This window comes from Aspergillus flavus, chromosome 1, assembly GCF_009017415.1.
Source record: "Aspergillus flavus chromosome 1, complete sequence".
NCBI lineage: Eukaryota > Fungi > Ascomycota > Eurotiomycetes > Eurotiales > Aspergillaceae > Aspergillus > Aspergillus flavus.
Window position 1 is genome coordinate 2,104,287 of NC_092406.1, and position 22,366 is coordinate 2,126,652.

Genomic DNA, 22,366 nt, shown 5'->3' on the forward strand with positions numbered 1-22,366 from the left:
AGTTTACAGGTTTCCCTGTCGAACTCGCCTGTGCACTCCGTTCTTTAACCAACGCTTGCCCATTTACTCGTATCCAAGCACCATGAGCTCCTCAGAGGACGATACCCCACTTGTGAAAGCAAACGGTCGATCTACTGGTGAGCTCTCCTACTTTTCCCGGGTCTAGCGATAGCCTGTTTGCAGATTTCGCATCCCTCTAAGTCTTCTCGCCCTTGATTACGATCCGAGATTCGCTTCTATTGAACTTGAATCACTGTCACGAATCGGTTTTTCTTACATATAAAGTCATATAGTTACCCCCAACGTGACCATGGGCGATGCGACAGAGACAAACGGCGATGTCAACCCTGGCATCTCAAACCGCTTCGGACCCGTGCAGAAGGACAATGATGTTCAGATGACGGATGCGGAAGCGCAGGACAACGGCGCCCTCAGCAAAAGAAAGGCGCGAACCAGTGTTGGCCAAAGAAAATCCTACGCGGAACCAGAGAGCAGTGAAGAGGATGATCAACCCTTGGTACGCCAGAACCAGCCCGCGCCATTCCCTACGTTAAACCCCTTACTTTGCGGCGCTGTCAGTGTTCGTTTCAGCAGCTGACTATTCGACAGAGCAAGCGCCGTCGCACTTCTGTGAAGCATGAAGATCCGGAAACGGATGAAGATGTACCTCTAGCGCTTAACGGGAGAAAGCTGCCAAAGGCTGCGGAGACTTCTATTATCGAAGAATCCGACTCAGATGTCCCCATCGAAAGGAAACTTGCTTCTCAGAAGAAGAGAATTCAACAGAAGGCAGAAAAGGACGCCCAAGCTAGTCGCAAACAAGAATCTGCGAAGGCGGCGGCGAACAAGAAGCCGACCAACGGCATCAAAAAGGAGCCAGCCAATGATAAAAAGCCTGTGAAGAGAGCATCTACAGCAAAGGTAAAGACAGAACCGAAGTCTGCGCAGTCTACCCCCGTCAAGAAAGGGAGCGCGAAAGCTACGCCAGTGAAGAAGGAAGAGAGCGAAGAGGCCGAGGAAGCCGAGGAAGAGGAATACAGGTGGTGGGAAGATCCTACGAAGGGTGATGGAACGATCAAATGGACAACCCTCGAACACAACGGCGTCGTGTTTCCCCCACCGTACGAACCCCTACCCAAGGATGTCAAAATGAAATACGATGGTGTTCCTGTCAATCTTCACCCGGATGCGGAGGAGGTGGCAGGCTTCTTTGGAAGCATGTTGAATGCGACTCAGCATGTCGAAAACCCTACTTTCCAGAAGAATTTCTTTATGGACTTCAAAGACATTCTTAAGAAGACAGGCGGCGCAACAGACTCCAAGGGTAACAAGGTCGATATCAAGGACTTCTCCAAGTGCGACTTCCAGCCAATTTTCGCATACTATGACATGAAGCGTTTGGAGAAGAAGAACCTACCCCCAGCTGAGAAGAAGCGCCTGAAGGCTGAAAAAGATGCCGAAGAAGCCCCCTATATGTACTGCATGTGGGATGGCCGAAAGCAGAAGGTTGGAAACTTCCGTGTTGAACCTCCTTCTCTTTTCCGTGGCCGTGGTGAGCATCCCAAGACGGGACGTGTTAAGTCTAGAGTTCAGCCTGAGCAGATCACCATCAACATCGGAAAAGACGCTCCTGTACCTCCACCGCCGGAGGGCCACCGCTGGAAAGAAGTCAAGCACGATCAAGAGGGCACATGGCTTGCTATGTGGCAAGAGAACATCAATGGCAATTACAAATATGTGATGCTTGCCGCGAACTCCGATGTTAAGGGCCAGAGCGATTACAAGAAGTTCGAAAAGGCTCGCGAATTGAAAAAGCACATTGATAAAATTCGCAAGGACTACAAGAAGAACATGAAGAACGAGTTGATGGTGGAGAGACAGAAAGCCACGGCTGTCTACTTGATAGACCAGTTTGCCCTTCGTGCTGGTAATGAAAAGGGTGAAGACGAAGCCGAAACAGTTGGCTGTTGCTCTTTGAAATACGAGAACGTCACGCTCAAGCCGCCAAACAAGGTTGTCTTCGACTTCCTGGGTAAGGACAGTATCCGATTCTATGATGAAGTCGAGGTCGATGCCCAGGTCTTCAAAAACCTGAAGATCTTCAAGAAAAGTCCTAAGAAGGAAGGCGATGAGATCTTCGATCGGTTAACAGTAGGTTACCTTGCCTGCGTTTGTCTTTGAAATGCTCACTAACATCCACATTCTGTAGACATCTGCGCTCAACAAGCATCTTTCGAACTATATGCAGGGCCTGACGGCTAAAGTTTTCCGTACCTACAACGCTTCACACACGATGAGTACACTGCTCAAAGATATGAAAGCGACCGGTACCATTGCAGAGAAAGTGAAGGCATACAACGATGCCAACCGTCAAGTGGCCATTCTCTGTAACCACAAGCGAACTGTGACTGCGTCTCACGCTAATCAAATGGAGAAGATGGGCGAGAGGGTAAGTATCCCATACATAATCTAAAGTTTTACCTCAGAGAATGCTGATGATCTCCACTTCCACTGCGCAGATAAAAGGTCTCCGTTACCAAAGATGGCGCCTCAAGCAGCAGATGCTTGATCTGGAACCTAATCTTAAGAAAAAGAAGGGAGCTAAGTTCTTCGAGATGGATGAGGATATTGACATGGAGTGGATCAAGGAGCACCAGGCTTTCTTACTCGAAGAACAACGCCAAAAGATCCAGAAGAAGTTCGACAAGGATAACGAGAAGCTTGCGGCAGAAGGGGAGAAGGAAATGAAGGCCAAGGAACTTGAAAATCGGCTGGAAGTGGTCAAAGATATGGAAAAGAAGTTCAACAAAGAGAACAAGACAGGCAAAGTGGAAGCTGAAGGCAAAGGCCCCACAGTTGAGAAGCTTGAGAACGCCATCCAGAAACTTGAACAGCGTATTGAGACCATGGAATTGCAGGCTCAGGACAAGGAAGACAATAAGGAAGTGGCCCTCGGAACGTCCAAAATCGTAAGTCCCCCCTGCTCCGGGCTCGCCTCGATAGACTGTCTAATAACGTGCAGAACTATATCGACCCTCGTCTCACGGTCGTTTTCAGCAAGAAGTTCAACGTTCCCATCGAGAAATTCTTCTCCAAGTCGTTGCGTGAGAAGTTCGAGTGGGCTATCAAGTCCGTTGAGCAGGATTGGGAGTTCTAGATTTTTCCTTCCCAAGCAGAACACACGAACGTGCGAATCTCCAGTCTCTACACGGTTTTGCATCTCGTTATTTCCGTGCCCTTTATATTTTTAGTTGCTTCTATCTCCTTCTCAGCCACCCTTGTGGCAGGTAGAGGGCTGTGATATATGTCGCATATTATGGTTTCGATATTTCCTTTTATTTTCCTCGGGTTAATTTCCAAAGCAAATGCGCTTTTTTGGAATACGCTTGCAAAAGCCGCATACACATCTGTGCTATACTTGCTTTATCATTGCTTCGCTCTGTTGTATGTACAGCATCTCTTCAGACTCGTCAACAAGAGAAGAACTAAGAGACGGAAAGAAGAAAAGAGAAAGAAAAGAGGAAGCACTACCCATATACCAAGCAATACACAAGTCTGCAGACTTGGAAACTCATCAAGATGGCTAGAGCTTAGCAGCGACCTATGCAAAATACACTATTGTATATTCTTATCATCCTGTGCTCTCCTGTAGGCCACTAGTAATAATGACGTCTTTACAACTAGAAATTGCAAAGGCACTGAGATCAAGCAGCCTAGGCAGGGTGTGGACTAACTATAACTAGGTCCCTTTTGATGACTACAAATATACCTCTCACAGTTTGTAGTACTTTTATCTTCATTCACTCCCTGCGTGAATCAATCTATACCGCTACTTGACTAGTCCGTGAATTCGCTAAGGGTGCAGACACCTATTATATCCCCAGATCAGCTCATTCTCTCCACCGTCATCCATATCACCAAGCAAGACAGCCACGGTATATATGGCTACCAACTTCAACCAGAGAATATTGATGCCAACCTGGTGAAGATCGATACAGACAATCCGTGTCATCTGATAAACTAGTCCAGTCTCGAACTTGTATAATACTACAGTGACTATAAACCGTAGATGTCTTGCCAATATAACTCTAGTTGAGTTGGAATACAGTTATAATAATGTAGGCTATCAGTCCACTCGATAGGTATAATTAAGAGATTTAATATACGACTTTAGAGAATACGAGTCTTAGCTGGGATGAGAAAGGAAAGTCTCGCCCGACGGGACGAAGTATAGCTAGAACGGTGCCCACTGGTCCTCCCACCCTCTGGGGAATTGCCCTGGGTCACGCGGCATTTCACAGAGGAACTTGTCTGGCTTAGGTCGAGGAAAATAAACTTGAAACGCCCGCATCCCGTAGCCAAAACACTAGCTGAATGCTCAACAGGAGGGCTGTGGAGAGTTCTATTGTTAAGACTAATCCATCTTATGGTATCGGTACAGGAGAGTGTAGATTGCGAATGCAGTCAGTATGGAGGAAAGTGGTCTAGAAGAGTAGTTTCAATATCTTGTTGCAACATGTATTTCTAATCCCAGAATAATAGAAATAGAGCCGCGAAAGCAAAGCTTATGTCAGTCACGTGCTTGCGGTGTAGGAGTCTAAAGGTGCTGGATGTCCGGGATCAGAAATCTTTAACATAACACAGACGAATCAGAAAACTAGCTGAACATACCGGCGCTCAAGAACAGATCCTGATTGAACCAGGGAAAGGATATTATAGATTACAAGTAGAGCGGTGACCATACATAGTACAGGACAATATTTGGCGGCTCGAGATGGGGTGATTAACAGGGGCGAGAGGTGGTCTATGCGCTCGAAATTTCAGATAGAGTGGTTTATGCCAATGCAGATATCCGTCGTCAATGCAGGCGAAGGTACAACAGCGGTCGTGAATGGGTCGTCATTATTGAATGCCATCATACTTTTGTGACTTTGGGCCAAGTTTGATCAAAGCGAAGAGGTGTTGGAGAATGAGTGGTGAGGACTTCACGGTGTCCGATGGGCCTATGGCCACCAGCCCATCCGTTTGTAGCTCTCTATCATATCTCGTACACTGTCTGCGTTGAAGCGTTCCCGGGTGGGTTTCCAGCCGGTTGTCTTCTCAAAAAGCGTGCCGTCAAGGGACATATCTTGGTCCTTGAATACGTCTCTCTCTAAGAACGGGCTGATCGGGCCTGGCCGCTCGATCTTTTTCTGTTCCATTAATTCCGCCCAGACCTGCAGACATTCCTCGTTTATGTCGTCTATCACATCATCGAGGTTGAGCTTGGCGAACTGCGAGGCTAGAGATCCCAGGAATGAGCACTTCATACCAAATATGGTAGATAGCGCATCGGCAATATCCTGCTGACGAGTATTACCGTGGTCGACCACGTTGAAGGCAATGGGAGCCGAGCCGTCCGTCGGGGCGGTTGCTCTCCACTCAGCAGACTTCCACAGGGCACTGGCTGCGTCTTTGACGTAGAGGGTGTTCATCTTAACGTCCCCGGTGTAAAGAAGCTCTAGATCCTTCTCCATTTCAAGGTGTACTCGCGCGAGGCACACTCCCATGGCAAAAAAGCCCGAACAATATTCTCCGTAAACATGTGGCAGGCGCAACAAGCAGTAGTTGAGGCCAGGAATTTTGCTAATTTCGTCACTAGCCTTCATCTTCCACTTTGCCAGCTTATGCCATGGCTGGAGCTTGTCGTCCTCCTTCCGTGGCGACGATCCGGATTTGTAAACGTGGGCGGTGGAGCATTCGACATAAGAACGGATTCCTCGACGGGCCACCTCACGAGCTAAGGCCACGGTGAGGTTGTAATTACGAAGCTCATATACATCGTCGGGTTGTGAGTGTCTTGTCTCGCCTCCGCAGTTGAATACGTAGTCAAATTGTTCGCCGTTGGCCCGATCGAAGACACGCGGGAAGTGCTCTAAATAGCAACGCGGGGGAGTCAGTACGAGACGTCATCACTTTTTCAGAATTCGAGGAGATGTTGAGTTCACTCACGTTCCCGGCTAGCGTCCGCTTGAACGAACTTATCTTTGGAGCAAGCCTCCTGGAACTCAGGGGCTAACCAAGCCAGTTGAGGAAGGACTTTGTCGACGAGTCTCACTTCCGAGGCCAGGTTATTTTCATGTATGTAAAGTGCCAGATGACGACCGATGAATCCTGCGAAACGCAAGACATTTGGGTTAGCTCATGTACCCCTCTTGCATCACCACGAGCTGCAGGAATCTCTGTCGCATGTACATACCGAGTCCTCCAACGATCAGCACGGCTGGCTTCTTGCTCTGATCACTCGCCATGACGATATGTGAGAGAAGACCGTATCAGGGCCTGAGAGTGGTAATGTGATTCAAACTGTTGCTTTTTCCTGAGCAAGTATCGCCCGTTCTCAAACCCCACACGCAAGCTTGAAGCAAACAAAGGATGCGGGGAGCCAGCGAAAAGGGGGAGGGGTGTAAATGGCGAAAGGATAACGGGAAAGAAAGTGTGCTGAGGGGGAGAGGGAGAGAGAGAGATAAGAGGCGCCGAGGAATAATCTAGTGGGTTATAATCGTAAATTATGGAGAACAAAGAAGAGAGTTCTACCTTCACTATTTAAAATTAAAGAAGGACGGGAAAAGAAGAAGCCAGACGGAGAGAAGCACAGACAAATAAAAAAAAAAAAAAAAAAAAAAAAGAAAAAAAAGAAAAACTTTGGAGAGAAAGCAGCAGGAGATGAGCAGGGAGACCAAAGTGGTTTTGGGGCAACGACCAATTCGGGACTAACGACGCTTTGATGAATTGGGGCGTATTAAATCACCTGCTCGTCCTGTGACTGGAAAACTACTCACTAGTACGGAGTAAACTACAACTTCCTTCTCTCTTTTCCGTTTCTTTTCCCACCCAATGGGATTCGCGATTGGAATGATTGCCATTATCAATAAGCGTATTTTCATTCCCTCTATATCACTCGTGCTTTGCTTTAATTGAACCCCATTCTTACACGACCATTTCCCTATACGGGCAATAACCCAATTGCTAATATCATGTAATCGTCCCCATCTAGTCCTAGTCCTAAATGAAACGAAAAAAAAACACCTTACGATGGTTTGCAGCTCATCCTTTTGATATGCGAGAAATCTATATGATCACCCACGTTGCGGCTGATGACGCTGGGCCAACGGAAAAGAGGGGGGCCTATCCAAGGTTCCCATCCTCCAAACCGAGCAAAGTCCGTTAGTCTGCGTCTAGAAATTTCGCCAGCAAGCTGGGTTGGGACTTTTCTCGGGATTGCCAATTTAGAGCCCTCCAAGAGGGGACGGAACAAAGGTGATTCATCAATCCTTCCCCTGCCAAGTCGCGCGTTGTGGGACATCTTCCGTTCTTCAGGGACGCCGTCCGATCATAGTCCCGCGTCTAAGTGGGTAAAGAGAGGAGGTGAGAAACGAGAGGGGAGCGGACAAAGGGAGGAAGGGGAAAAAGGAAGAAAAAGAGGAAAGTTAAGTGGACGGATAGAAAAGAAAAAAAAAAAGAGTTTTTGTGTTCAACCGTCGCAAATACTACCAATGATGATCAACCCGTCCTTGATATCAGAACACTTTCAGAGAAACTGCTCTCAAGGACAGCGAGAAACACTCCCCATTGAGTATGATCGTCGCAAGGAATGAAATTGGATCGACGGCTCATTTCCTATATGATACAAAAGCGACCAGGATCAGTGGATATTTTTATGGGGTAAGAGAGACGATGTCCTCCATATATAGTATGTTCTACTATTATTATGCGCGTCCCGAGGGAAAGGGAGAAAAAAAAAAGAAAGGAAGAATTCGGGGGAAATGTCTCACCCAATCTCTCGGGATGGAAGGAAACCGACGACGGCAACTATCGGTCTCTTCAATCGAAGGCTTAAGGGCAAATCGCATACCCAGATCGGGGTACATTGATTCAGAATTCCAAATGGTCTTCTTAATAGCTCTGTTAAAGGGGAATGGCGCTTCGCTCGAAATCGGCTGGGTCCATACGGAGGGGAAATGACCGAATACCGATAAAGCCAATAAATCCCGGTGAGTTTCTTACTTCTTATGAAAGGGCAAACTTGACGTCAGTTTATTACGAACTTAATTATTCTCCGGCCTAATAATTGCCCCAGCCGGGATTTGCGTCTCGTTCCATGGGCCAAAGGATGATCTGCCCATGGTTCGTGCAGCGACTGTAATATGTATAGCTACGTACCAAGCCTTCTGTAGTTCTGCGCTAGCGTCTTCTTCCATTGAACTACCTATGCTGAACAGTTGTAGGGTGCCCGATAGAGTCCCTTCTGTAATTTCCATTCCCTCAATCCCATAAGTCCTTCTGCTATTCCTATTATCTCCCAAGAATTGCCAATTTCACTGCAACTTTGCTTATCAAACCTCAACCAACGAACAAAACGCCAATGGCAGATCAACCAACGTGGAGCATCACTTTAACCCTGAACTGCTGAACTGAACCACCATCCAGATTCAATTCCTTAGCCTTCCAAGCCTTCTGCAGCTCCTGAAAAACAATAGTTAGGTCGTGATCGGCCCCCTGGCGGACACGAATTCCAAATTCCGACCATTCAAACTTGACGGAAGCTGCGAGGACCAATTGCCCAGGGTGCCAGTTCGAGTTTTCAGTCAAGATCTGTTTGGATGGACTCCACTCGTCCACTCTGCATTCAGCCGCCATGTGGCCCAAAAACGAAGATGCGGACGGGAAATTCTGAAACGACACCCAAACAGGAGCCATGCCTTCCTGGTTCGAAGCCTCCACCAAGAACTTGGTATCATTCGGGTAGTTTCCCTCTAGATTACCCACCTTGTCATCAGTTGCGCTTGTCTTATCGCCAGTACTGGTCCAGTCCGCTTTCAGGTCTGTTGGCTCGCGAGGAACGTTGCCATTATTCTCCTTGCCATGATCCCAAATGGAGCTAAATGGGCGTATACCACTCGGTGCTGAGAGTCTAGGCTTTTGGCTAGGGGGTTCTGAGGCCTCCTTGCCCCAATCGGTCGACGCCCTGCGTCTGTCGGATGCCCTTCTCTTAAGCTTATCCTCTCCTTCATTGGTTTGGTTCATTGTAGGTCTGAAGAGCTCCGGACTTGAAGGTGATGTAGCATAGGGAGAATTTCCCCACAGTGGTGGCACGGAAGCAGAAGTACGACGAGTTGGGGTGTCTAGCTATATAGATCCCATAACTTATTAGCTACTATGTGGACAATAGGAGGTGGCTCGTGACTAACCTCCACCGTAGGCTGTTTGTCTTTGTTCCTCATAGCACTATTTGCCTTTCTTTCAAGCAAGAGGGCAACCGTCCGAATGATTCTGTAGGTTAAACAGTAAGCATAAATAACGAAGCTTGGCACCAGGGTCCCGAGCAGGCTTACTCTTCTTTCCGCTCGGGGTAAGTACAGAGAGATTCGGGCTCTTTGAAAGCCTCTGGCAGCAGGTACATCTTGCGGGTTTCAGCACCCCAGTATGTCACGCCATATTTTCCCACGAATTTCTCAGCACAAGAGCGCCTCTTGGACTCGAAGGCTTGAAGCTCATTCCAGCTGTGATTGGTAACTTGGACATGTTCGCGTAGACGGTTTATGAACTCGTTGTGATAATCTATCTTCAAGTCCAGGAACGTCGTAAACTTTCGATCGCGGCACTTGGCGTTCAGACGACCTTCATCCAGATCGCACTTCATAGGATGTGGCTCCATAGTCAGCATTTGGAACTCCAAAGCAAGAGATAGGCCAGAGTTTGCTGCTTCCTCTGATTCCTAGCACCGAAGGTGAGAGACACGAGGTAATGGGACGCAGATGCGCATACCATGTGGGGGCGGAAGAGTCGTGGTAGCTCGAGCAACGTAACAGCGGCTGTAAAGTAGGAGGGCGAAGCAGTGAATGATAGACACGTTGTGTTGCCATGGGAGAACAGCCAACAACAGAAAGGGCATATTCAACATCCTCATGCCCCTTCGTTTCCATTGGTCGGAACATTAGCTGGAATAGATAAGTGAATTCCAAATGCCGTACACCAACAACATGGCGTTGGGAAACAAACAGAGAGCTTGTTGGAAGATTAGTGTATGTCTTTGATGCTACATATAATGAATTCGTAGTAGACATTCCGAGGGAGCACCACTACGGAGCAAAGGACGTACAGTAGTGTACATGAATCAGAAACCAATTGCGACTCGTTATAGAGCAGGTAATGTGCTTATATGTCATCATCACTAATAGTCAAAGTAGCATAACAGCACAATATCTAGAAAAGGGGTCTTGCTGAAGCTCCTTTAAGCATCTCCATTTTAAGACTCAGACCTAGAAGGACGAACATGGGATTTGCTCGTACAACTTGGCGTTGAATGGCGTTAAAATCAATGGACGGGTCACTGAAGTGTGCTCTACCGTCACTCAGCCCCAAGGCACTTCAAAGAGTTTTTGAGTTCCTTGATAGCTGTGTTGACATCATCAAAAGTCAAGGCAGACACAGCCCAACGGGCGTGCTTCTGAGCAAGAGCAATGGAATTATCATCAACTGCTTGTGAATTCACATAGCCAGATGAGGACGCTGTAGGAGTTATGGTTGTAGGTGTCTGGACGGGCTGGGGTGTTGGGTGTGGCATTACAGGAGCAGCCGCTGGAGATCGCACAGGTTGATGATGAGGTGTGGCCCTAGGTTGGCTGTAGAAAGAACTAGGATCGCGAGAGGCAGCTGGTGGACTCGAAGGAGGCATTGCCGATGGTGGAGGAAAGGATTGAAAAGCGTCAGAAGCACCTGGAGATTGATGGGTGCCAACGCTTGTAGGCGTATCTGGAAGATTAGGGACTGAGGTCGAAGATGACGTGAGTGTCGCAGGTGCTGAAGGGAGGTTCAGCGGTGCACGTTGCTCCGCGTCAAGGTCCATATCTTGAGTTGGACTACGTGCGGCATCATGCGATGCAGTAGGTACTTCGGTGAATCCAGTTGGGGGCTGCGGTAAAGAGGGAGATGGTCCTGAAGGATGCGTAGAATCCTCGGGGACGTCCTCTACAGACGGCTGTCTCGATTGTGTGGGCAGCGATCCGACAATTGCCTGAACCTCAGGATCACCTTTCTGCACATCCAAGCTATCTCCCTCTATTTCATCTTCGTCTTTCATAACTGGGTTCGACTCGTTCGGGTCCTCGCCAGCCCTGATTGCCTTTGCAATCCTCACTGCATGATACTTGGCGAACTTGATTTTCGCAGCGGTCTCCGGCTCAAGACGATTCCATATCTGACAGAGTTCAAGAAACGTGGCAGCTGCTTGGAATGTATCAGCAGTTTGCCTGCGACAAATTAGTTTTATCCTCAAAAGATAGGGGAAGGGCAACGAACTTCGTCACCTTATTAGCCCTCATGGTTGCCTCTGCACGCCCAAAGATCTCCAAACCAAACTGCTCCACGTACGCATTTGCCGCGACGGCATCCGTCACCGTTTCATTATCGGGGTTCTCATTTTTAAACTTAGAACGTCGAGATATTAGTCTTTGATCAACATCGGGGTTTAATCGGACATAGGTTGGTATACATTTTCCAGCTTATCCACGAGTTCAGTAGTGTATAGCTTCACTTCATCGTCAGAGGTGTGTAGACCTTTCTCAATAATCTGGTTGACGATCCAGAAGTTGCCTGCGATCAGCAGAGGCCGCTCATCAGCTCGTAGTTCGTACTGGGTATAATCACACAATACTCACACCAGTAGGCGACCACGGGCTTTACACGTTCAAGCTGAGCTGCTCTGACGGCAAAGCGCCCAATGTCCGCAGACTTCAGAGCAGCAGGAATATTAGTCGCCATGGAGGCCGCGAGAATAAGGATTTGTCCTTGGACAGAGCTCCAATTGTTAAAGGTGGGGAGGCACAATGCACACAGCAAACGGGATGACGTTGAAAGCACTCGGGAGGGGAATTCGGGCCCCGAGCCGAGGATTTAATTTATGCGGAGTAAAGCAAGCTAACTCCATTTTGGCGGTCGCGATCGCGACAAACCTCAGCTCAAATCCTGAGGCTGCTCGGTATCTATAGATAAACTCTTGCTTTTAATGTATTGATTTAATGCCTTCTTTCTCTTCTGGCCAATAGAGACAATAAGAGAAATTCATGTCTATCATTGTTTCCGCTCTTCTACTCTAACGTGCTAATCACAACGACGATCAAAAAAGCTCAACTAAGACCGTCCAGAGCTTCAGAGCTTCTGCAGGATAAGAGATCAAGCATCTTCAAGTATCCACTCCCCAATCTCAACCCTCTCTTCAGCCAAAGCTTCCACCTCAAAGTGGTCCTCTACCTGCCCTCCAGGACCCCCAATCCTCTCAATAACAATCCAAATACCACCACTCTCCTCTAGCCCAGGCTGCAAGTCAAAGTCCTCAACACGTACCCCCGATACAGCATCACTGTGAGTTCCATCTTCCGAAGTCGCCAGGATCTGTTTGTATGGCCCTTGCCCGAGCTCCACTGTCATTAAAACGGGCGAGGGTCCAACAGGATGGCTCCCGATGATGGATTGCCTACTTCGGGTGATGAGCTTGATCCTCGTAAGCCGCGGCACTTGCAGAGAAGCTAACATTCGGTCTCTCCCGGGAGGCAGTACGCCAATATCTGAAATGACCGTTCGTCGACCTGCTGCCTCTGGTGGGAGCGGGCTCGTCTTGCAAGGAACTAAGGAGGATACCCAGAGCGTGAATCGGCCAAGTTGATCCGGCGCGAATGTGGAACAGACGATTGTATATGAGCCCGGTTCCAGAGCCTTCTTTTCCACAAGGGAGCCACCACGGCGATAGTCACCACTATCAGCGATTATGTCGCGACTGCGTACTCGCGACACACGATTTCCATTGGACCAGAATAACTTAACATGGGTCGCGAGTTCCGTGTTTGGGCATTCCAGCAGGAGTGAAACATCTGTGTCATTCTCTATCTCCAACCTAAATTGGGGGTTGAGTGGATATCGAGAAGATTCGGCATTCCCACCTGCCGTCGAAGGTGTCCAAGACCCTTGAATCTTCCTGACACACATGTATTTATCTTGGGCTTTTGCCATCCGTACAGGGCAGGTAGAGAAGGCAGACAAAGTAAAGTTTTGATTCAAAGATGGCAGTGATTGCTCGGAGACCACGACTGTGTATGTTGTTCTGGGGGGCATCTCTAACCTCATGAGCGTATTAGGGGAATCCACATAGGGGCCACGATGTAGAGCCCCATCACTCAAAGAGACCCGTTTGCCATCTGCGTTAAAGACATATATGCTTATAAAAGCCGACTCCTCATTCGCTTGGTATTCGTCAAGAGGTCGTTCCGGCTGCCCTGTTGTTCTGAAATGCTTGCCTAGAAGTAACCAGACAATCCCACCGTTCTCGGTTGACACTGCGAACTGCGGGTTATTCACAAAACAGCCGGCTACACCTCTCCCGTTGTTGAGGTCCCACGTAAAGTGGACGTCTTCGCGGTATTTGAAAATCTCAGGGTTCCAATTCAAATAGAGGTTTTCAAAATGTTGAAGCAGCTTTTCGCAATCCATCCAAAAGGTACCCGGCTCAAATGAGGGCGGGTTATGGGGTAAATCCTGCGATGCAGAGAGGCTTCCATTGTCGCCGGGGGCAGTATCTGCTCCAGCCCAAGGGTTTTTCACGAGTAATTGTCGGCGACCTTTAGATTCCTTCATATCCAGAATAGCATAATCATGCTCACTCACGAGGCCTAGTTCTCTTTGTTCCCTCTCAGTGAGTTCACCGGTACCTATAGTCAAGAGAACATCTCCTTGGTGAAAGGATCTGTAAAGTCGCTTCCAGAGCTGGTCGCCAGTCACATCGTCATTATGGAGAAAGACTTGCTCGGGAATCCAACCTGTCAGCACCCAGAGATCTGTCCCGGAATTGCTTCCGGGAAAGTCATAGCCTCCGCGCAATTTCAAATACGCCTTCTCTACGAGCGCCGGCCAAAGGAAATTGGGATTTTTCCGGTCGATCACGTGGAGTGATCTTGATGTCTTAGACGATGGCAAACGGTCGTCAATGATGACTTTCCGGAAGCACCCATTGAAATAAAAGCGAAATATATACTTGCCTGACGGTGAAGGCTGAGAGCTCCCCCGGCTAGGGTATATCATTGGAAGAAAATGCTACACCTATTAGTCACAGCGAACCATGCAGGTCAGCCGGAAGGGATCAATCTTCTTACAGTACACTGGCCGCGTTCTAGCATTGACGTAGTAGCACAAAGGCTAGCAACGACAGAACAGTCCGTCAGCATATCCTGGACTAGATCTGTCTTTCCTGGAACAGACATCACAGGAACCACCTTTGTGTACACATCTTCCGTGTCTTTCGCGAGAAGCTCGGAAGGTCGTTTCCAGCCATCAAAAACTTTCCTTTGAGGATAAGATAGATGAAGATCGGGTTTGTCGCTGTTATCGGTTAGAATATCCAGCAGTCATCTGGGTATACATGCAACATTGACGATGCAGACCACCAGAACTTACGTAAACGGGGATTCACCATCCTCTCGTTTGAACTCGTCAGAGCCTGGGGAGGTGGACCATGGAGGGAATATGAAGCCATTCAACTTGGCTCCCTCTAGCAGAATGATCTCCTCCCGTGTGGTGAGCTTACGAGTAGATACAGGCAACCGTGGCTCTGGAACAGTTTTGTCATGGAAACGGGCAGCAGCTTGCCAGTCCTTAGATTCTTTGATCTTTTCCGCTCTTGTGAGCCATTCTTTACACTTTGCATCCAATGCATGTTTGTCTTTCTGAACAGATGCCAGATTTAAGGCTTTCATATAGTGTTCAGCAGCATCAATGGCAGCTTCTAAAGCTTGCCTTTGAGAAGTGGCGGACGATACATCCCGCTCGGCTTTCTAGCCAGTGGTCAGTATTATCTACAAAAAAAGAGAAGAAGAAAAATAAGGTGTAACAAGAAAGAAACAAAAAACCATAAAAAAAAAGGGTCAAGTACCAGTGCCTGAGTTATAAAGGACTTCTGGGCTGAGGCGTTCGGTCTAGACATACTGGCAGGCCGGGCAGTATTTTGACGAGCGCCTGGGATCTTCAAACACCGTGACACTCCGAGATCTTCCCCGCGATAGGCATAACAGTTCAACTAGCGTCTATCCGACTAAACGAGACAGTCAGACACCTTGCTTGTGACCCGTCCGAAGGGCTCCGTGAAATTTCCGAAAGCGCGACATCCGAGGTCGATCAAACTTCCTTGTCAAGTTTTATGAAGGGCCAATCAAGACGATGATGATTTTCGCGTATAGCAATTGACTGTTAATCATAAACTTAAATTAATGCTAATTCACACGCAGTGGAATGAGGTCAAAACAACACCAAGTATGCTTGCTGGATCATTCACTAGCGTGTCGGTGGGGAGGAACGGGAATTCGAAGGTCGGTGTTTGTCCAGAAATTGGCCTCCAAAAAACGAACCTCGGCTCATTTCGTCATGCGCAAACCAGAGCGCCGAGGTGCAACTGCCCTGGCCCTGCCGACTCTATCCTTCCCGCATTTTACGTTCAGGATGCCGGGACTGTGTGACCAGTCTTGAGGTTCTTCTTTTTTTCTTAATCCTAATTTATTTTTTCTATCCTTAAGCTCTTCCACTTACTGTTGCTGCTTGGGAGCTGGGGTCTTTTCACCTTACTCGGCATTCAACTTTTCTATCAGTCGATCCGGTAAGCCTTCAAGCCGAACGCTAAACCCCCCGAATCGCACAGAGTCCTGCCTCATTCGCCGGTCTTGGTTTTACCAGTATTTGTGCTCTTATACTATTCTTTCTGACGGAATTGGCAGAGGCACTTTAGCTCATCCTGCATAATGGCCGGCCAATCGAAACCCGCGCTCTCCCCTTGGGGTAGTGCTGTCGCAGGTGCAACTGGTGCTGTTCTCGCAAATGCTATCGTCTATCCACTGGACCTGTGCGTACATAGCCTTGCCAGTTGGTTTAGTGGTGTAGACTGAGACTGACTCGTTCCTAATCTTTAGTGTCAAAACCAAACTTCAAGTCCAAGTGAAGAACGCACCTGAATCGAAAAGCGGAGATGTAGTACATTACGAGTCGACCCTAGATGCCATCAACAAGATTGTGGAGAAAGAGGGAATTGAAGGTTTATATTCCGGGATGGTTGGTTCTTTGCTTGGCGTGGCCTCGACCAACTTTGCGTACTTCTACTGGTACAGCGTGGTTAGAAGCCTTTATATGGCATCGAAGAGCGTATCTAAGCCACCTGGAACCGCTATGGAGCTTACCCTTGGTGCTGTGTCGGGGGCTATCGCTCAGATATTCACCATCCCAGTCGCTGTGATCACAACCAGGCAGCAGACACAGCCAAAGAGCGAGAAAAAGGGCCTGATCGAGACTGGTAAGGAGGTTGTTAACAGCGAAGATGGCTGGACCGGTCTGTGGAGAGGTCTCAAGGCCAGTTTGATCCTGGTTGTCAACCCGGCAATTACCTACGGTGCCTATCAACGTCTGAAGGATATTCTTTTCAAGGGGAGGAACAATCTAAAGCCCTGGGAAGCTTTCCGTAAGTGGCATCGAGGCTCTATTTCCCTTCATAAGAAACTAATCAGTACCGCAGTCCTAGGCGCTCTTTCAAAGGCAATGGCCACAATTGCAACCCAGCCATTGATCGTGGCCAAGGTTGGTCTTCAGTCGCGGCCACCCCCGGGTCGCGAAGGCAAGCCTTTTAAGACCTTTGGTGAGGTCATGCGATATATCATTCAGAACGAGGGTGCGCTGTCCCTCTTCAAGGGTATCGGGCCACAGATCTTGAAGGGTCTGTTGGTGCAGGGCTTGTTGATGATGACAAAAGAGAGGTACGTGCCGATTACGGTAGCTGGATGTGTACAGGAGTTTGAACTAACAGCATGAAGGATGGAACTCATTTTCATCGTTCTCTTCGCATATCTGAAGAAGCTCAGAGAGCAGAAGTTAAAGAAGGTCGTCGATACTGCTGCGGCCAGCGCTAAAACCAGCCTTCCGGCAACCCTGAAATAGATGTCGCTCCCACTTTCCTTCCAATATATACGAACTAGCTGGTCTTTTGTTCTTGTCAATTATCTTCTGTACGGCGTGCGGGTTCCGGATCTGTCAAATTTCTTACTTCTTCTTATGATTACCAGGCATACTTTTTTCTGTATATTTTCCAACTATGATGTATAGAGCATGTCCTACAGGATGGGCATAACCACAAGATAGATCTGCCGAATGCAAATCATCTGAAAGACAGCAAACGCATGTTGGGCGATTGGTATACATAGTGGACGTCTTATATTCAGACTGGTACGGAGACTGGGCATGAGCAATCATATAGGCGCATTGAAGACATAACTTTTCTTTCGTTTTCCAATTGAATAATTTCATTTTACATGTTTCCAAAACATAATTTCTTTGCGGTTGTACAAAGTAATGAACATATATATTTACTCGCCTGATTCCACCCGACCGCCCGGCTAGCCTTAAATGGCTGCATTCCCTCGGCATCTGCCAACAACCAACAACATAATTTATCTCCGGAGTAGCGGTCACAATTACATTCCCACCATTCCACCACCAGCTCCTCCGTAAAACACCAAGTACGAGGGGCATGAGCCGTCATGCGATGGCCGCCATGGGCTTCCGAATCACAAGCCCGAGACAAACAAGATGAACAAAACCAAAAGAACTGGGACAAATCACTCAATGCGATCGACTGGGCCGCGTTCACCGAACCTAGGACCCTAATTCCCACCCTGATCCTCACGACAGGAATTATCGGCGCACTGCAGATCCACCGCCGATACCTGCGCCGTTTCCCCGACGCTGTTAGCATCTCGCCATCGTACTTCCGGAAGAGGACCATCTTAGGCCAAGTGACGAGCGTCGGCGACGGCGACGGTTTCAGACTATACCACACACCTGGAGGAAGATTGGCAGGATGGGGCTGGTTGCCCTGGAAGAGAGTTCCCACCGCGAAGAAGGATCTGAGAGATAAAACGGTGCGTTGATGGCCTTTTACTCTTTTTTGCCTAGGACAAGAGGTCTAATGGGTTATGTTTAGATCTCCGTTCGCTTGGCTGGTGTGGATGCGCCGGAACTCGCGCATTTCGGTCGTCCGGAGCAGCCTTATGCTCGGGAAGCTCATGAATGGTTGACGTCTTACGTCCTTAATCGCCGTGTTCGGGTCCTTGTGCATCGTCAGGACCAGTATCAGCGTGTGGTGGCCTCTGCGTATGTGCGACGGGCCATCGATTTCCCGATCCCTTTTCGTCGTCGTGATGTCTCGTATGAGATGTTGACGCGGGGATTGGCTACTGTGTATGAGGCGAAGGCGGGTTCTGAATTTGGAGGCCCTGAATTGGAACGGAAGTATAGGGAGGCGGAATCTATAGCAAAGCGGAAGGGTACGGGTCTGTGGAAGGGATATCGTCGCAATCGCAAAGGATGGGAGAGTCCGCGCGAGTACAAGACTCGTATGGGGTTGGAGGAGCAGTCGCAGGGCAAGGGCAATTGAGACAATCGAGAAAGAAGACAGATAAGGCTGTGTATATTAAAAGGTATGTGCCCTTATATTTATTTTGTATATTCGGTAGCGATTTACTCTTATGACTGGACGATTGATATCTACGGTTACGGCACCGGTACGCATTTAGAAAGGCATGGCATGGCCAGTCTAAAGTTTTATATTATTTAATACAACATTTTTAATTTCCTTTCCTTTCGATCATGCTAGCATTATTAGGTGTATCTTAACACATACAGCATGGCCTCTTCAATGAGAGGTACATAACTATCTCGCATCATAACCCTTGGCAGGTCGTAGAAACGTTTGACGCCAAACAGAACATCGTAAAAATAGAGTACAGGGAGGTATCGAACAGTGGTATATTCAAATACAGGAAAATATTAGCAAAACCTCTTCTCTACCTCCGCGAAAAGCTGTGGGCTAATCTCATCACTGGTGTTGCCCTCAACACGCCATAAGCAGCCCTTGCGCTCGTAATGCTGGAGCAAGGGCTCGCTGGTTTCCTCGAATTTGCGCAGTCGTTGCTTCCATGTGTCAATCGAGTCATCCTCTCTCTGAGTCAGAGGTTCCCCAGTGATATCGTCCTTTCCGGGAACCTTGGGAGCGTTAAAATCGGTGTTATACACTCTTCCGGACGACTCGTGGACCCAGCGAGACGCTATCCGGGAGAGAATGATGGATGGGGGTGTAACGAGCTGGACAACGAAATTGATAGGAACAAGTGTCTCTAAGCTGGAAGCCTGAGTAGCGGTGCGAGGGAAACCGTCAAGGATGAATGAGGCGTTGGAGGAAATAGACGAGTTCGACGATGCGGAAAGCCAGCCCTTTGATTGGAATTCGGAAGATATAAGCTCGAGGATTAATGAATCGGGGACGAGGTTTCCTGCTTGCATTGCGGTCTCTGCTTTAAGCCCTGAATTCATCAATTGTTAGAGGCAGTTTCTAAGTTGCATATGGTCCGGTCCTGCTTACCCAATGGTGTCTTCTTGCGCACATTTTCTCGTAAGAGGTCTCCGGAACTTATCGAAGCCAGTTGTGGAAACTTGGCAAGAAGTCTTTCTGTTTGGGTGCCCTTTCCAACACCAGGGGCGCCGATGAGGATGATACGAGCAGCCTTACTGAGCTGCCTAGTTGCGAGTGTCATTTCACACTACTCTTTTGTGACTGGAACTGGCAATGTTTCTTGGGATTCAGAGCACCGGACTTAAATGTTGAGCGGGGAGTGGAGAGTGGAGAGGTTATGAAGAGTACACGCGCTAGTTTATAATTATTCCGACATGATTTCGGCAAATTTAGGAAGCAAGGAAGGTATATTATGTACGTATGTGAAATCGGAAGGGTTGATTGCTTCGCTGACCTTCAGATCTGTACTCGGGTTTATCTACTCAACATTTCGGATTTTACATCAGGCCGGGGAAAGCCAACCCCACGGAATCTCGATGTTTTCCTGTTTAGGAAGTCGGTGAGCTGAGGGCCGGAGAGGTTTCCGACTGAGTACCTAAAGTACTCCGTAAGGCAGAGGGATCTCGAGTAATTGAACTAGGTACCCAGTGCTTGCACGACATCGATACATGGGCGATAACTCTATCGAGATGCAATTGATTCACATGCATAAATCGGTGTTATGTCCGTGTGTTCCATGGGCCCTCCACTGAGTCCACTCATCTACTGCGATTCTCTCCCTCGGCTAGTCAAGGCAACCCACTTTATATCACGTGAGATAGAGCGCGCGTGGATCGCGTGGCGCGTCGGGACCGTGTTTAGTCCGGACAGAGCATAGAGACCTGGTTGTCAAGGAACGCTGTCTATACGTCCTTGACTGACTTGGGAATTGCGATTGTGCGGGCTCAAAATGATTCGGCAAGACTTCCACCAAGTTGATCCGAAGAGGAGAGCAACTCTCGACCATAAGAAAAAGCAATTTGCTGCTCCAGTCTACAAGCAACAGGATTATCCGCACCGCTTGAACTTCTATGAAGTCCCACCAACAGCAGAGATCACTCTCGAGCAATTCGAGCAATGGGCTATTGATCGGTTAAGGAGTATGTGCACTCTGCCATGTGTCTGTCTGTCTAAACTTATTGACCGGTGCAGTTCTGGCCGAAATCGAGGCCTGTTCTTATAGAAACAAATCGCCCGCCGAGACAGAAGCACATATTACACCACTCCTCCAGAAGTATCTCCCACTATCCTCAAACACTTCCTCGTCGCTGGGTGCGACCGACCAACGCTTGAAAAATGAACGACAGAAAGATCACTACTCGCATTTCATTCTTCGTCTGGCCTTCTCCGCTACGGAGGACCTCCGTCGGCGATTCGCGCGAGCAGAAACTATGCTTTTCAGGTTCCGGTTCCAAAAAGATGATTCAAGAGAGAGACGTGCTTTTATAGAGAGCCTCAATCTCGATTGGGAGCCTGTTAGTGATGAGGAGAGGCGCGAGCTTTCCGAGCATCTTGTGAATGCGACACCGGGGTTGCGCCGTGTTGACGAGGAATCTTGGTATAAGGTTGACTGGGAGAGAGTTCCGGAGTTGGTGGAGAGGCGGTCTGTCTTCTTATATAGAGGGAAAGCGTATGTGCCAGGAAGGGAGCAGTTGAGCATGATTATTGCTGAATTCACGGCTCGGCTAGAGCGTTCTTTGGAGGTATGTGCTACCCTGGGCCATGTTCAGAACAAAACCATTGACTATGACTAGCTCACGAGTCGAGCCCTACCACGTTTGGACGAAGATGATCGTCTCACACCCATTCTGAATCACTTGTCTAAGAACTTTGGAAGTGCCGAGTCCGTATACTCCGAGGGAGAAGGATTTGTCGATGGCGCTCCAATCACCGCGCAAAATATCGATCAGCTTTCCCAGCATTTCCCGCTCTGCATGCGCAGTCTACATATGTCACTGCGCAAGAACAACCATCTAAAGCACTACGGCCGACTTCAATATACCCTGTTTCTGAAAGGAATTGGCTTATCACTAGAGGAGTGTATCCTTTTCTGGCGTCAATCATTCAAAGGATTTACTGACGATGAATTCAATTCCCGGTACAAGTACAATATCCGCCACGCCTATGGCGATGTGGGTGGTGATGTCAACCGTAGAGGCCGCGGTTATCCTCCTTACTCATGCCAGAAGATCCTTGGTGACTCAAACCCAGGAGTTGGGCAGACACACGGCTGTCCTTACCGTCATTTCTCCGTTGACAACCTCATTGGGCTTCTTCAGTCCACTGGCGTTAGTGACAGAGAATTACTGCGTGGAGTACGGGAAGACGTGGAGAAGACTCGGTATCATATCGCTTGCAACAGAGTGTTCGAGTGGACGCACAAGGCAGAGATCAAGCGAGTAAAAGAGGACGGGACTTGGAATCAGACGGATCTGGACACCATCGTTCACCCTAACACATACTTCAAGCGCAGTTATCTCCTCAAGCAGGTGGGGAGAGCTCCAAAGAAAGCTTAAAAGCTTGTTGAATGCACTTTACGAAGCTATGTGGTTGCTTTAACTTTTCACTTGCACACAGTTGTACATGAGGCGTTGATGGGTTCGGGTTTTTGTGGATATCACACCCAGGTAGTCTTTTTCTTTGGTAGAAATCTACGTGTAGAACTAATTTGCATATTGTAACGCTTTCCATCCTTTTCCTACCGCTTCCCTGCCACACAATCAAATGGGTAAGGAGGGGTCATGATGTGACCACAGCTGATTCCCAAATTATCCGAAAGGATCGGAACGACCTTTCAAATCCAGGTGCCCAGCAACGGGTCAGGTTACTCTTCACTCGATGCGAACGAACAACTTCGTCATGGATATGGACGGAAGTTGCCAAAAATTCAAACGTATCGGCGATATATAGATGAGA

The 22,366-nt window shown here is 48.3% G+C and overlaps 9 protein-coding genes across 9 annotated transcripts; 4 read left to right on the forward strand and 5 right to left on the reverse strand.

Moving 5' to 3' along the window:
* Positions 1 to 82: 82 nt before the first annotated feature.
* On the forward strand, positions 83 to 3,157 carry F9C07_785 (topoisomerase I; the record flags this gene model as incomplete). Its single annotated transcript, XM_041288615.2, has 6 exons — positions 83 to 137; positions 294 to 517; positions 610 to 2,151; positions 2,210 to 2,449; positions 2,520 to 2,969; positions 3,023 to 3,157. 6 exons carry the CDS (start codon positions 83 to 85, stop codon positions 3,155 to 3,157), a joined length of 2,646 nt encoding a protein of 881 aa, XP_041141137.2.
* A 1,846-nt stretch (positions 3,158 to 5,003) lies between these two features.
* On the reverse strand, positions 5,004 to 6,290 carry F9C07_786 (putative epimerase/dehydratase family protein; the record flags this gene model as incomplete). The annotated part of the gene is made up of 3 exons (XM_041288600.1): positions 5,004 to 5,914; positions 5,992 to 6,153; positions 6,239 to 6,290. The coding sequence occupies 3 exons, from the start codon at positions 6,288 to 6,290 to the stop codon at positions 5,004 to 5,006; spliced, it is 1,125 nt and encodes a 374-aa protein (XP_041141136.1).
* A 1,588-nt stretch (positions 6,291 to 7,878) lies between these two features.
* Positions 7,879 to 10,048, reverse strand: F9C07_1050893 (uncharacterized protein). The gene is made up of 3 exons (XM_071507439.1): positions 9,375 to 10,048; positions 9,231 to 9,312; positions 7,879 to 9,168 (listed from the first exon to the last, which is right to left on the reverse strand). Exons 1-3 carry the CDS (start codon positions 9,704 to 9,706, stop codon positions 8,413 to 8,415), a joined length of 1,170 nt encoding a protein of 389 aa, XP_071365662.1. The 5' UTR covers positions 9,707 to 10,048; the 3' UTR covers positions 7,879 to 8,412.
* F9C07_1050892 (Vta1 like-domain-containing protein) lies at positions 10,049 to 12,007 on the reverse strand. Its single transcript, XM_041288621.2, has 4 exons — positions 11,700 to 12,007; positions 11,534 to 11,634; positions 11,341 to 11,468; positions 10,049 to 11,291 (listed from the first exon to the last, which is right to left on the reverse strand). The coding sequence occupies exons 1-4, from the start codon at positions 11,800 to 11,802 to the stop codon at positions 10,391 to 10,393; spliced, it is 1,233 nt and encodes a 410-aa protein (XP_041141134.1). The 5' UTR covers positions 11,803 to 12,007; the 3' UTR covers positions 10,049 to 10,390.
* Positions 12,008 to 12,213: 206 nt separating this feature from the next.
* Positions 12,214 to 15,010, reverse strand: F9C07_790 (cytosolic Ca2+-dependent cysteine protease; the record flags this gene model as incomplete). The annotated part of the gene is made up of 4 exons (XM_041288620.1): positions 12,214 to 14,124; positions 14,184 to 14,409; positions 14,485 to 14,861; positions 14,960 to 15,010. 4 exons carry the CDS (start codon positions 15,008 to 15,010, stop codon positions 12,214 to 12,216), a joined length of 2,565 nt encoding a protein of 854 aa, XP_041141133.1.
* A 299-nt stretch (positions 15,011 to 15,309) lies between these two features.
* F9C07_1051146 (peroxisomal carrier protein) lies at positions 15,310 to 17,301 on the forward strand. Its single transcript, XM_041288614.2, has 5 exons — positions 15,310 to 15,676; positions 15,795 to 15,919; positions 15,987 to 16,528; positions 16,583 to 16,820; positions 16,878 to 17,301. The coding sequence occupies exons 2-5, from the start codon at positions 15,819 to 15,821 to the stop codon at positions 16,999 to 17,001; spliced, it is 1,005 nt and encodes a 334-aa protein (XP_041141132.1). The 5' UTR covers positions 15,310 to 15,676; positions 15,795 to 15,818; the 3' UTR covers positions 17,002 to 17,301.
* Positions 17,302 to 17,600: 299 nt separating this feature from the next.
* On the forward strand, positions 17,601 to 18,496 carry F9C07_792 (uncharacterized protein; the record flags this gene model as incomplete). The annotated part of the gene is made up of 2 exons (XM_041288613.1): positions 17,601 to 17,981; positions 18,044 to 18,496. The coding sequence occupies 2 exons, from the start codon at positions 17,601 to 17,603 to the stop codon at positions 18,494 to 18,496; spliced, it is 834 nt and encodes a 277-aa protein (XP_041141131.1).
* A 392-nt stretch (positions 18,497 to 18,888) lies between these two features.
* On the reverse strand, positions 18,889 to 19,652 carry F9C07_793 (adenylate kinase-domain-containing protein; the record flags this gene model as incomplete). Its single annotated transcript, XM_041288619.1, has 2 exons — positions 18,889 to 19,421; positions 19,481 to 19,652. 2 exons carry the CDS (start codon positions 19,650 to 19,652, stop codon positions 18,889 to 18,891), a joined length of 705 nt encoding a protein of 234 aa, XP_041141130.1.
* A 708-nt stretch (positions 19,653 to 20,360) lies between these two features.
* On the forward strand, positions 20,361 to 21,966 carry F9C07_794 (eukaryotic and archaeal DNA primase, large subunit-domain-containing protein; the record flags this gene model as incomplete). The annotated part of the gene is made up of 3 exons (XM_041288612.1): positions 20,361 to 20,550; positions 20,603 to 21,153; positions 21,205 to 21,966. 3 exons carry the CDS (start codon positions 20,361 to 20,363, stop codon positions 21,964 to 21,966), a joined length of 1,503 nt encoding a protein of 500 aa, XP_041141129.1.
* Positions 21,967 to 22,366: the final 400 nt, after the last annotated feature.